The sequence below is a fragment of the Equus caballus genome, chromosome 8, assembly GCF_041296265.1.
Source record: "Equus caballus isolate H_3958 breed thoroughbred chromosome 8, TB-T2T, whole genome shotgun sequence".
Classification (NCBI taxonomy): Eukaryota; Metazoa; Chordata; class Mammalia; order Perissodactyla; family Equidae; genus Equus; species Equus caballus.
In genome coordinates, this window is record NC_091691.1 from 22,382,003 (window position 1) to 22,396,238 (window position 14,236).

Consider the following 14,236-nt stretch of genomic DNA (forward strand, 5'->3'; position numbering starts at 1 on the left):
ATTACACAATGTTATAAACCAATATGACCTCAATAAAAAAAAATTTTTTTTAAATCCTTGTTCCTTCAAGCTAAATAAGGAATCTGAGAAACTCATGAATTCTAATCTACACTGTATGGCAGATTGTTCAAATATTAGTACAATATTGTGTAATGTTAACTACAATACTTGTGTCCTGCGGTGTCATTAATATTGGCAATATTTTAGAGTTGAAATTTGGAGATTGTATCATATTGTGATCACCTTGACATAAGGTCTTAGGGCCTATTATTTTAACTCACGTTCAGGGCTTGGTGTGTGCATTATGATAAACTGTTACTATAATGCCGATAGTGACAGCTGTAAATTTACTCTGCCCACTTGTCACGTCAGATAGTTGCTTGTGCCGGCAGAGCTGGTAGGTAGTGCTAATCCGTCTGTGTCTCTAGGTTTTAGGTAGAGGAATATCAGGGAGCGTCGGAGTAGTGGCTTCTATCAATGAACAGGAAGGTATAGCTACAGTCAGATTCCCACCCATAGACTGTAAAAAGACTTCGCAAGCATCAGACACATTGACTATTCCATTGTCTAGACTTTGTGTTCCAAGATCAGAGGTAAGGTGATTTTTAAATGTATCATAAAATGTTACTGCAAATGGTAATCGTACTGCAATGGACAATATATGCATGCACAGTACAGAAGCACAAATACTTAGTTATCTTAAATTTTGCTTGTGTCATGTATTTATGTGTTGGGCATAATTATTTACTAGTAACATTTGCCTGAAAATTTTTACCTAAATGACAACATTCATTTCTTTGGTTAGGAATATTCCACAGTGTATTGCATTTTTAATTGTTTTGATCTAGTTTGCAATTTTCTGTATGGTGGTTTTATTTTTTTAACTGAAAGTTTGAGAATTAACTCCAGATAATAATAACACCCTCATTTCTTATAAACTAACTGCTTGAATTTAACTTTTTGCCATGCCCCCCCCCGCCATCAGGCATTGCCTCTTCATAAACTGTCCATTACTGAGAAGGTAGTACAGGCAGTCCAGTCCATGTTGCTTCCTCAGGAGGGAAGTCTCTCTATTCATACCTCACTTCCTGCAACAGGAGATGGGTCAGCTCCTGTGATGGCAGTCGTTCGGCTCCTGGCTGAAATAAGAACAAGGTGAGCATCCTCTAAAGACCCCCTGACGTGCTGAGGTGGTGCAGGCCGCAGAGGCAGGAGGACTCCTCCTTGGGGGCCCCTCCACTCTGGGCTTAGCGGATCCACAGAGTAAAGTCCATGCCAAGCTGGCTAATGGAAACCATTCCCCTGTGCTGTGTTCACTACAGTTTTTGTTGCATTCCCCAGTTTCTGCACTTTGAACTAAAGTTTAGCTATTCTCCTAAGAAAATAAACAGTCAAAATGTGATATATGGAATGCATACATAAGGCTCCACTGGTTTGCTTTGGTAAGAGAACTGTGTTGTATCACAGGAAGTCCTCTGCCACTTTGCCTTTTTTAAATGCTTCAGGTGAGAGTAAGTACACGTCTGGTTCCTCACCTTCCAAACTGATGATGGGAAGACTAGGGAATGCTCACAAGTGTTGGTGTTGGAAAGAAAAGCAGTCTTTTCCTGCAAATATACTTATTTACTGTTAAACAACAGTAACAAGTTTCCCTTTGACAGTGGAACTTCTCAGAAAGTTCTAATAGTATTTTGAATCAAATGAGAGAGATCAGCGTTCAGATTTCCCAAGCATTTAGATCCCTTTTGTTCCCAGAACACTAATACTGCCCATGGAGCACGGTTTAGGAAACGCGTTTAAGAGATGATGTTGATTTCTCACGGGGCACTTTGCACCTCTGTTTAGTGGAGATGGCAGCCATTTTCCCTTTTCTGATTGTCCGTGCAGTGTCAGCAGTTACTATGTGGGAAAAGGGAAGTTATTTATGTTTGCAATCCAGCTCAGGAAAAAGCAAGAGGAATGGTGAATTTGCACCTTGTTGTAAATTAGGGGACAAAATTGATTGAAATGTTTTTCACAGTGGACTTTTTAGAGAATGAACATTGATGATTTTGAAATATTGTAAATCTTTTAACATTAAGAGCATGCCTGGTCATGGCCCAACTTTTAGAAGACAGCCTATTTTGTGAAGAATTCATACAACAGTGTCCAGCAGCTGTTGAAGTTCTTAACCTGGTAGCACAGGAATGCAGTGCTGGTAAGTACTTCTTACTTTCCTTACTACCCTATTTTATTGTTTCCTCAGCACATTTACAATTTGATAGTGGAATGTTGACAGTTTTCGTACACACTCATGTCGAACAGCTGAGCTTTACAGACAACACTTATCACAACTCACTTTCATCCCAGATAGAGAAATATAACAAAAAGTTTTCCGTATATACCAAGTAGGAAATCAGCATTTTTCAGTTTAACTTTATGACCATGTCAGAGTGTTTTCTTTTCTCCATTCATATTAATTCATTGCCTTTGCTTCCCTGGTAGAACTATTTGTGAGCTGTACTTAGGGCTGCAGATACTTTCTGGCTATTGTCATTGGCTTCATTTGAATTCAAAGTCAAGAGCTTGCACTAATATCCATCCGTGTGTGTGTGTGTGTATGTATGGAAAAGTTTAAACAAATACAAAAATAGGGACACTAGTATAATGAAGCATCATGTTTCCATCATCCACTTTCAGCGGTTATCAGCTCATAGCCAATCCAGTTTCATCTGTATCCCCCTGGATTATTTTTAAGCAAATTTTTAGATATTATTTTATCCATAAATGCTTCTGTATGTGTCTCTAAAAAATAACTCTTAGGGGCTGGCCCCATGGCATAGTGCTTAAGTTTGGCGTGCTCTGCTTCAGTAGCCCAGGTTTGTGGGTTCAGATCCTGGGTGCAGACTTATACCACTTGTCAACCGTGCTGTGGTAGTGACCAGCATATAAAGCGGAGGAATATTGGCACAGATATTAGTTCAGGGCTAATCTTCCTCAAGTGAAAAAAAGAGGAAGATTGGCAACAGATGTTAGCTCAGGGCTAATTTTCCTCAGCAAGAAAAAAAAGGACTCTTAAATAACCATAATACCATTACCACATCTAAAAAATTAACAGTAATTCTTTAATATTATTAACTGTCTCTAGTCAGTGTTCAACTTTCTAATTTTCTCATGAAATCATACTTGCTTTTATATTTGTTTATTTGAAATAGGATCCAAATAAAGTTCATACATTGTAATTCATTGTCATGTCTTTTAAATTTCTTTTATTTATTTACTTTTTGCTAGGAAAGATTTGCCCTGAGGTAACATCTGTTGCCAATCTTCCTCTCTCTTTTTTTTTCTCCCCAAAGCCCCAGTACATGGTTGTATTCTAGCTGTACGTCATTCTAGTTCTTCTGTGTGAGCCACCACCACAGCATGGCTACTGACAGATGAGTGGTGTGGTTCTGTGCCAAGGAGCCAAACCCAGGCTGCTGAAGCAGAGTGTGCTGAACTTTAACCACTAGGCCATCAGGGCTGCCTCTAAATTTCTTTTAAAATATAGATTCCCGGGGGCTGGCCCAGTGGCATAGTAAGTTAAGTTTGTGCACTAGTTTGGTGGCTGAGGGTTCACAGGTTTGGATCCCAGCCATGGACCTACACACCACTCATCAAGCCGTGCTGTGGTGGTGTGCCACATACAAAATAGAAGAAGATTAGCACGAATGTTAGCTCAGGCCAATCTTCCTCACCAAAAAGGAAAAAAAGAGAGATTCCCCTGGGTATCTTTTTTTTCCCTTGAAATTTGTTTGTTGAGGTTTTTCCCACAGTCTAAATTTTGCCAATTGTACCCATGTGGTGTCATTTAATGTGTCCTTTTGTCAAGTTTCCTGTAAATTGATAGTTGGCCTGGATGCTTTTCAGTGAAAATTTATGCTTTGTCCTCAGGAATATAATTGGACCCTAAATGAAACTGTTCACAATTAAATTAGCATTCCTCCAATGCTCTAGTGCTAACATTTTCATAAACTATAAGGAAGAAATGAATATCTTTAACTTCCTTAATGGTTTTAGTTTTATCTTTTTTTTGCTCATTTTTGTTATTCCTGTTCTTTACTATTTTTCATGTCATTTGCTTTTTCAGTAACTTTCTAATCTCATTTTTATCCTTTTTCATGTGGTAGTGATTTCTGTTTGTTTTTGCTTTTTAGTTTGTCTTCATTCTCTATCTGTTTTACTCCTCAAATCTCCTTCCTCTAATAAGGGTAGTGTTGTAGAACCAGTAGCAGTTAATACACCTCAGAGAGACCCCAAGAATAGAGAAAAAGAACAGACGAAAAGGAATTTGCCAGGCTTCTCGGGTGAAATTACTCGTGACTAAATGTTTGCCCCTAATTTGGCTTCGTCCTTGGGTAGGTCCTTAGTCCCCTGCTTCTGCTTTTTAGTATTCTTGGCGTCGGTTGCATTCTAGATTCTAGGACGTATTTGGCTGATTACAGCAAGTGTATAACTTGCTGAATTAATCACTTGCTTTTCTATAGGACTCTTTCTGGGTATCCTCTTTTATACATTTTATAGAAGAAAAGGGGTCTTACTCTGAAATTAACTTTGGTACTTAATGTGCAAGCTACAAATTGTAATAATTTAGAGCAGTGGTCTCAAATGGTTTTAATAATAACCCACCTAACCCATTTTTCCTAGTGGAAAAGAACTCTGTGATAACAAAGAGTTGGAAAGAAACGTGTGGGAAGTACTTATTAGTTGCTACAAAAGTGACACTGTGAGCTTATACACACTGATTTATATTCTAGAATAGTGTCCTCTGTCAAGTTCAACAGTCTTTAATAACTCACTTGTTAGGTTACCAGGAAGAGCTCTGAGGTTTACAGTAAATGTTAAAGTTTGCTGACTCCTCAGTCAGCTGCCTGTAACAGACAAACAGAAAACCCTGCATCTGGGTTACTTTGCAACCCAACAGTGGCTTCTCACAGTTGGCGAGGGAGTCATAAGCTGTGTTTAGGAGAAATGGTGTTTAATAAATGACATTCAAGGTGGTGGGTAGAAGAGAAAGAATTCTTTGGTTTTTATTTTTGAATGTATTAAGATTTTTTATTTCATATATGAAAATGTCATATGAAATTTACAGGCAATAATATATTGATTCTCCAAAGTGAAAAAAAAACTCAGTGAATTCCTTCTCTTATTTTACTTCATCTGGGATGAATTAAGTGGCATACTTGGCCATCGTAGTGTTAATTCACTCATATCTACACTTTATAGCTTCTTTGATCCCAGGAAAAGAGTACTTTATTCCATTGGTCCAGCAAGATAGCACTACAGAGCTTTTTCCCATGAAGAAATATTCCTGAGCAATTACCTGGATCCGTTTGTTGAAACAGCATAGGAAGCCGATTGTGAAACAGAGGAAGAGGTATACAGAAACCAAGAGTTCTTCATTTATTTTACACTCTTGGAGAAGCCAGAATCTCTCAGGTTCAGCTGTTTCCTCTTCTTCCTACTTCCTAAATGTACACTTGCCCGGAGCCAGGGGTTCTCAGACTTGGAAAGTTCCTAAGAATCCTTGGGGAGCAGCTCCACCCACAAGTCAGAATCGTGAGTTGAGGGTGGGCCCGGGCGGGTGTGACCAAGTGGTCCTCAGACCTCACTTCTTCAAGAAACTGCTCTGAATTTTGCCTGAAGCGCCTTTTCTGCCTGGCTGCCCTCCGCTGTGCTTTCATGCTTCTGCTGTGGGCAGTCCTCCCTTGAGATCCAGGCCTGGCGCATGCTCCTCTTAGGAGCAACCCCTCTCTGCCCCCCGCCAGCCTCATGAATGCACCACGTTTAAAACCATGGTCATTATTGACTCTGGAATCAGCTCTCCTTTCTAGCTTCCCTGTTTCAGGTAATACACAGACTATTTTTAGCACCAAACACTGAGTCAGATATGATACCTCCTCCCTGTCCTTCCACATCCAATCAGTTGCCATATCAGTTCTTACTTTGAAATGCTCCTGAAGTTTGTCCCATTCCTGCTCATTTCCACTACCAACTCCTTAAGTCAAGTGCTTTTTATCTCGTGTTGAGACATCTGCGTTATTCTCCGAACTCTTCCTTCTCGTACCTTGTCTTTTCACATTGTCATCCCAGGTACCTTCCTGCAGCCCCGATTTGAGTGGCCGATTTCATGAGCGTGGAGCTGTCACTCAGAGGCTGGCTTTCCTAAGCATAGCTACTACTGTGAAGTTGTCATTTACAGCTTGGAATGAGTTTACAGCCAATTCTGCTGGTTACTTGTTACTCTGACCAAAGTACAATCAGTCTTTTCTTTCTTGAGTTAGAAGTATAGGAGCTTTTTATGCTCACACTAGATAGTATACAATCTCCCTTTCCATAAGCCTACCTTGAGGCGAATATGCCCCAGCTCTCCCAAATAGCCCCTGCTGCCTTCCTTTTCCCTAAGAACCACTATTCCCTTATTTGGTATGATCCCACCTGTCTGCAGTGAAGTGTCTCCATGACACTTGTTACTGGTCGATTATAAGGACATTGTTGCAGGTATTATTTATTGTATTATCCAGTATTCTGCGTATAGATGTCTCAGAATAATTACATAATTTAAACAAAAATAATCGCAAAGTATTTATCAAAAATAACTGGGCTCTTTATGACTAGTTAGTTTACAGTTATGTAATGAGTTCCATGAAGCCTGAAACAGAACAGTTTCCCTCTTTGATTTGTCCATTGAGAAGCACAAATCTGGGCTTGTACCCCCCAGGTGTAAATAAAGGACACCGGACACACACTTCGTGGCCAGGCCTCACTCCTGCCTCCACTGTGACTCTGTTTTATCTTTGCCTCATCTTTCCTGTCGCTGTCTCATCCATATCATTGGGTTGTATTAGCTGTTTAGCTGTCTGTAGGGATGGTCTTAGTCAACGTCTTTCTTCCTACTATCCTAAACAAACTCTCTGCTTTACTTTTATGGGACTACATTTATTCTTCCTAAGACGTCTTTTTTTTTTAATTGAGGTGTAATTCACAGACTATACAATTTACCATTTTAACGTGTACAACTCAGTGGGTTTTAATATATCCACAAAGTTGTGCAACCGTCACCACTATCTAATTCCAGAACATATTCACCACCACCCCCAAAAAGAAAAACTCCATATCCATTAAGTAGTCTTTCCCCATTATTCCCCTCAACCCCCCCAGCCCCTGGCAGCCACCAGTCTGCTTTCTGTGTCTGTGAATTTGCCTGTTCTAGATGTTTCATATAAATGTAACCATACAATATGTGGCCTTTTGTGTCCGGTTTCTTTCACTTAGCATCATGTTTTCAAGGTTCATCCATGTTGTGGCATGAATCAGTAGTTCATTACTTTTTATGGCTGAATACCATTCCATTGTATACACAGACCACATTTTGTTTATTGATCAATTTATAAATACTTATATTGTTTCTTCTTTTTGTCTATTATGAATAACGCTGCTATAAACATTCATTTACAAGTTTTTGTGTGGACACGTATTTTTCATTGCATTGGGTATATATAGGAGGGAATTGCTGGGTCTTATGGTAAATCTATGTTTAACTTTTGAGGAGCTGCTTCCTTTTTTGAGGAACTGTTTTCCAAAGTGGCTGCACCATTTTACATTCCCATGAGCAATATATGCGGGTCCCAATTACTCCACACCCTAGCCAACACTGCATTATCCGTCTTTTTGATTATGGCTGCTCCAGAATGTGTGAAGTAGTATCTCACTGTGGTTTTGATTTGCATTTTCCTAACGACTAATAATGTTGAGCATCTTTTCTTGTACTTATTGGTCATTTCTATATCTTCTTTAGAGAAATGTCTATCCAAATCCCTTGCCTATTTTTAATTGGCTTATTTGTCTTTTTATTGTTGCATTATAACAGTTTTTTACATATTCTAAATGTACTAGTCCCTGATCAGATGTGATTTATAATATTTTTTCCTATTCTGTGGGTTGTCTCTTTACTTTCCCAAAAATGTCCTTTGAAACACGGAAGTTTTTCATTTTGATGAAGTCCAGTGTATCTAAATTTCTTTCGTTGCTTGTGCTTTTGATGTCTTATCTAAGAAACCATTGCCTAATCTAAAGTCATGAAGACTTACATCTTTATTTTCTTCCGAGAGTTTTATAGTTTTAGCTGTAGCTTTTTTAAGGTCTTTTATCTATTTGACTCTGTTTACATCCACTTGAACTAATTTTTCTGTGTCTTTTGAGGTATTCCTGAGACACCTGACTCAACTATTATAGTGTCAAGCCACCCAGAAGTCCCTTCCATCTCTGCTTATTGAAATCCTGTATTTTCTTTCTTTATCTAATTTAATGCTGTCTCCATTAAGCCTTTCTGGATCCTGGGATGAAGTCATCGCTCACTCATCTGTACCTGTGTCTGTGCCTTATTTCACACAATAACATGCTACAGCCTTGTACTGTGTTCTGTATTGTATGTGTGTGCATGTACACATCTTCTCTCTCCTCCCAGCTTTATATCTTAGTATTCCCCAACATCTAGCACTGTGCCTTGCTCACAGCAAATCTTTAGTAGGTATTAGACTTTTAAAAAACCAATTTGGATGATAAGAATAGTAGCCTTCATTTATTAGATGATAGTAAAGCTTTCATTTATTGAGTGTTTGCCCTGTGCCAGGGACTTGACTAAAGGCTCGACTTGTGTCATTGCATCTCATCTTCATAACCACCCTGTAAGGCACAGGCACTGTTATGAGAAGTGAGATGGTAAATATTGAGTAATGGAGCCAGATTCTGAATTCAGGCAGCCCCACTCCAGAGCCCATGTGCTTGACCACATTGCTGTGCTGCTGAATTACATATAGGAGACAAGGATTTCTCAGGGTATATGCTCTTTTGTAAGAATTTGAATAATCTCTCTAAGCATTTTATTGCTTTGACCCTACTCCAAAAGAGTTGGAGCCCTCTTGGGGCTTATAGGACTTATTTCATGTATTCTATATATCCCCTTCCAGGAGAGCGACTAGCAGTTGTAGAGGTGCAGTGTGAACGGCTGAGGATGCTCTACCGCGACTGTGCTCGGCCCCCACCGCCTCCCCTGCAGGCCGACCGGAGACAGGTGAGCCCTCTGCAGTGCACCACACCTCCTGCCCGGCTGCAGCATGCAGCGTCAGAGTGCCGAGCAGCGCATTAGTAGCATTCAGGATGCTCATTTGCAAAGCTATTTGGAGCTGTATGCCCTGCAGTGATATACTGTCATCTTTGAATGTCAGAGCACCTTGATTCGACATTCTGAATATTGACAGATTACAGCAGAGGAGCAGAACTCATTAGTTTGTAAATAATTTCTATGTTATTGATAACAGAAAAGAAACTTTTCAGAATTTTTGATCTGTAGCCTATCTCATAATAATGAGTATATATACAGAGAGAAAGAGAGTGATCAAAAAGCAAAAGTGGCAAAATGTTAAAAATTGGTACATCTGTGAAAGTTCTTAGCAGCACTATTCATAGTAGCCAAAAAGTGGAAACAACCTAATTGTCCGTCAACTGAGGAATACATGCATAAAATGGAGTAGATCCATATAATGGAATATTATTCAGCCTTAAAAAGTAACAAAGTAGTAACACATGCTACAATATGGATAAACCTTGAAGTTATGCTAAATGAAAGAAGCCGGTCACAAAAGACCACTTATGTGATTCCATTTATGTGTAGTGTCCAGAACAGGCAAATCCATAGAGACAGAAAGCAGACTGGTAGTTGCCAGGGGCTGAGGGTAGAGAGCGATGGAGATTGACTGCTAATGGGTAGGATAAAAATGGGGGACAAAGTGTTCTAAAGTTAGATTGTGGTGATGGTTGCACAACTCTGTGAATGTACTAAAAATTACTGAATAGTACACTTTAAATGGGTGACTTATATGTTATGTGAATTATATTTTAAAAAAACATCAGTGCATCTAGGTAAGAGTATACAAAAATTACTGTATTGCACTTTTTCTCGAGATTGGAAATTGTTTCAAAATAAAAAGTTAAAAATATATAAAAGAAAAAAATGTCACCTGAAATCTCAACATCTCCAGTTACCATTGTCAACATATTAAAGTGATGTATTACCTATAATTTTTTTAACAACATGGATTCAGCTCTCCATACTGTTTCGTACCCAGCTTTTCCCCTCTGGAGGTGCTGAGTACCTTTCCCTGTCAATCAACAGAAACTTCATAGTCCAGCGTGTACTTGTGCCTCAGTACGCCCTCAGGCTTTTCTTGTTGCACCTCTGCATCGTCTCCAGTTCTCACCCTAACAGTGATCCAGACATCCTCAGAGCTCATCTTTACATGCATCTGTCAGTTCTTTCTTTAAGATAAAAGTAAAGTTGATGGGTTAAAAATACGTATGCTTTTATCTGACAGGGAAGCTTGAAATTTTATGATTAGACTTATTAAAAATTATGAAAGTGAAAAAGTGAGGCAGTGGACCTAAAAAAAAAAACAGTGTAACCGTATTACTCCTTCTTAGCTTTGAGCTGAATATGAGGTCATAGTAGTATAAATTCTGGGTACTGATTGAACTAAATTTGATCCTGTAACTGCCCTGGGAGTAGAAGCGGGTGAGGGACCGTGTGTGTACATGTGTAAGGAGGAACAGATATGTGGAGTTCAGCTCTTGTTTGTCATAATAGAGGATAAACGATATCTTAAAGAGATATTAAAAATAGCATTATAAGCATAGAAGAGAAATCTAGAGGTAAGTATCCGAATTAACAATTAAAAGAGTTAAAAGAGTGATTATTTCTACAGGGCAGGACTGGGCATAGGGAAGGAGAATGCCTTCTTTTTAAATAAAGAGAAGCTTCCTTTGGGGGGAAAAATACGCTTTTTAAAAATATATATATGTACCTATATTATAAGATCATTAGATAAAAATTATTTTTGTTCTTTGGGAGAGTAAAAGAATTTGTGTTTGCACTTCTGTTGAATGAGGGTTTTTTCCCCAATATAGCCCAAAGAGATTACTTGGAGCCCCTCTCGAGTGTTTCCGCCTGTTCGAGCCTGCATGTTCTCATCACACCTTACTTCTGTCACCTTCCTGGCTGACCCCAGTGCTGGGGGTGGTCTGCCCCGGGGCACATTCATCTATGCCACCTCACCACTGCCAGTTCAGGTGAGAAATCACTTGACACATTCTTTTGCCTCTTTCCTTCAAATTTGAAAGAAAAAGCAAGTTAAAGGGCTCAAGCTGAGCCCTCTGATTGCCTGCCCACTTCTGGTGTTTCTTCAGGCCCCGTCTTTTTACTGGGAAATTGAAATTGTTTCCTATGGAGATACTGATGACGACACTGGACCAATAGTTTCCTTTGGCTTTGCTACAGAAGCAGAGAAACGAGATGGGGCTTGGACTAATCCAGTGGGCACTTGTCTTTTCCATAAGTAAGTGGCTGCTATCCCTGTTATTTTTTTAAAAAAAGTGGTGGGTCGGGATGTTTTAATACTAAAGTATTTACTATTTAATATTTAGTATTTGATAGTATTTATATAAAATATATAAATATATATAAATTATTTATTTAGTATTTATTTAGTATTTAATAGTAAAGTATATAAAATAATATAATTATAATCTCTACCCCCCAAAATGTATAAAATTTCAGTTGGAAATATGATCATGTTTAGGGAAAGAACAGCTCTTAGGATTGCTCTTCTAATTACTCTCGTGCTACTGGAACCCCTCCGCCCGTTCACTGCTTAACTGCCTGTGTGTTGGCCGATTAGCCTTGTCTTTGACTTCCCTTGGTCTTTTCCTAGCAATGGCCGAGCTGTGCACTACAATGGCTCCAGTTTATTACAGTGGAAGAGTGTTCGCTTGGACGTGACACTGTCTCCTGGTGAGTATGGTGGAAGCTTTTTTTTACCCTGTGTATTTCTGTTGTTCCCAGGTTTTGGTTTAAATAGGTTAAATTTACATAAAAGCACTGGGAATGAGCAATTTGTCTATTAGTGAAAACCAAGTACTTGTCACTTGCTGTCCCCTAGATTACACCAGACTCTCATTTTGTGAGGCCGTTATCATTTAGAGCCTCCCTTTGGTAGTTTAGAAGTCACATTGACTTTAATTCCTTCATTATTAGAAAAATCTGAGATTTTGCTTCTCTCTGAAGTTTGGTCTTTCATCAGCTTTTCATTGATGAGCAGATACGTTGCTTCAAAACCAGAGAACTCTGCCACTAGCTGTGAGGTACTCAGGAAATGCATTGTCAGTAGGTGAGCGCTGTGGACTGTGCTCTTGGTAGCCTAAACATCTGGTCCAGCTTCAACAGATATTCTGCCCAGATGTTTCATAGATAGTCACACAGTCAATCCGATTAAAAACAAAAACCTTCTTTTTCCCCTCCTTTCTAGAGCCTTTGTATAAGTAATTCGATCTGTATAGTACATAAATTGGGATCAGTCCTTCCTGCTCCAGTAGTAGCAACAAAATAAAGGCATTGTCCTCTTGACATTAGAAGCAGCCAAACATGGTGGTTACTTATTTTCAGACAGTACATCTTAACATAATCTCTGATAAAACTGAAATTGTTTTATGTGATAGGTGATCTGCGATGCTTAGATGGGACATACTGAGTCACTCGGTGTAATGGATAACGCCTTATGACTGGGAGTAATTGTACCATCACTGTTCTCAATGGACCTGCTTGTTAAATTGCACCTTTCCAGAGAGTGTAGTGTTTTCAGTTGTGGCCAAGTTGTGACTTGGAAATAATTTCCTGGCAAAGTTATTTCTCTCTTACTTTGTGGAGTATAACTCTGACATCTCAGCTGAGTACTTACTTAAGTGCTTTAAGCACAAAAGGGGGATGTGGGGAGGGCAGGGGAAACATATTCTGGGTTTTTATTTGTTTGCTGCTGTCATTTGTTGTTTTGTTTGATCACATTTTGGCTTTTCAAAAAATTTTGGACTGGACCTCAGGCACACATGCTCCGCTCTTCTTAATGTTTCTTTGTGGGAGTCGGGAACTTACTTTTTCAAACAACAGAATCTCAGCCTCTATACCAACACTTTCGGTGTCCATTCATCAGCAGATGCTCATTGAACCATGACAGGTCCCCGGGCCTTGGGAAGCCCATGTTAGTGGTATGAGACTAAAGCATGTGAGACTCTCAGCTCAGAACAGAGTCACGGAGCTGCATACACTTACTGGAGAGTTTACAGTGGATAGACGTATGTTAGCAGCTGGCCTGAGCAGCCCGTTTAAGAATGCTAATATAGGGGACATGTTCCTCTTGGTCCTGTAAGTTCTATCTCAGTATCTTGTCACCTCAGCAGAAAGCAGCTTATCTTGTGTTATCTTAGCTTCTTGCCAAAATGCCTTAAATACATGTAAGTTAGGGGAGATAATGTGATTTAATGGTGTACCTTTAGTTTACATTGTGGATTGAGGTTTAAATTATAGTTTTAAGACCACTTCTAAATCTTCCACAAACTTACTGAGAAAATGTTACCTTTTTACCTTTATGCCATAAGTAATCCTCCATTCATCAAAAGAGGAAAACTTATATTCCTCTATTTAAAGAATCATACCCAATGTTTTCCCTTTTTGTCTTGGCTGCCAGGAAAATAAAGGCTAAATTCAATGTGTAATTGTGGTAAGTAACTTAACTCAGACACTAGGCATTTTTCTTCTTCTAAATAGTTTCTGACTTCTCTTTTTAAAATTACTTATGTTGTGTTATGTTATATTTACTTAAATACAGTAAGTTACTTCATGTCTTTGTCAGATGTAACTGATGGCATAAATAAATAAAAACAAAGATAGTCAATGATATGTGCCCTTGTGACACTGATTGCAATTTGGAAGTTTATTTAAGAGTCAATAAAAGGGGAAAAAACTGTTGTTTGCTTCCTGCTCTCTGGCATAGGTGACGTGGCAGGAATTGGCTGGGAGAGAACCGAGGGGACCCCGCCTCCTCCAGGGCAGCCAGCCAAGGGCCGGGTGTACTTCACATACTGCGGGCAGCGCCTCTCTCCGTATCTCGAAGACGTCTCTGGTGGGATGTGGCCTGTGGTTCACATTCAGAAAAAGGCAGGTTATCTTGTTGGGAAGGAAAACAAATTCTCCTTGGTAAAGTGGATGATGCTCACCCACACTGGGGAGGGCAGTCTCCTTTACTGAGTCCACCGATTCAAACGCTCAGCTCATCCAGAAACACCCTCATAGACACCCCCAGAAATAATGTTTAATCTGGCAGCCCATGGCCAG

General features: G+C 39.3%; 1 protein-coding gene across 14 annotated transcripts in view; it reads left to right on the top strand.

Moving 5' to 3' along the window:
- HECTD4 (HECT domain E3 ubiquitin protein ligase 4) overlaps window positions 1–14,236 on the top strand; it is a 187,867-nt gene that overhangs the window by 129,065 nt on the left and 44,566 nt on the right. For all 14 annotated transcript variants that reach the window (XM_023647129.2, XM_023647131.2, XM_023647133.2 and 11 more), the window contains 8 exons: window positions 429–593; window positions 986–1,155; window positions 2,082–2,197; window positions 8,988–9,091; window positions 10,981–11,142; window positions 11,260–11,408; window positions 11,784–11,863; window positions 13,896–14,059. In XM_023647129.2, the coding sequence (XP_023502897.2) occupies window positions 429–593; window positions 986–1,155; window positions 2,082–2,197; window positions 8,988–9,091; window positions 10,981–11,142; window positions 11,260–11,408; window positions 11,784–11,863; window positions 13,896–14,059 (1,110 nt within the window). The remainder of the gene's footprint in view (window positions 1–428; window positions 594–985; window positions 1,156–2,081; window positions 2,198–8,987; window positions 9,092–10,980; window positions 11,143–11,259; window positions 11,409–11,783; window positions 11,864–13,895; window positions 14,060–14,236) is intronic.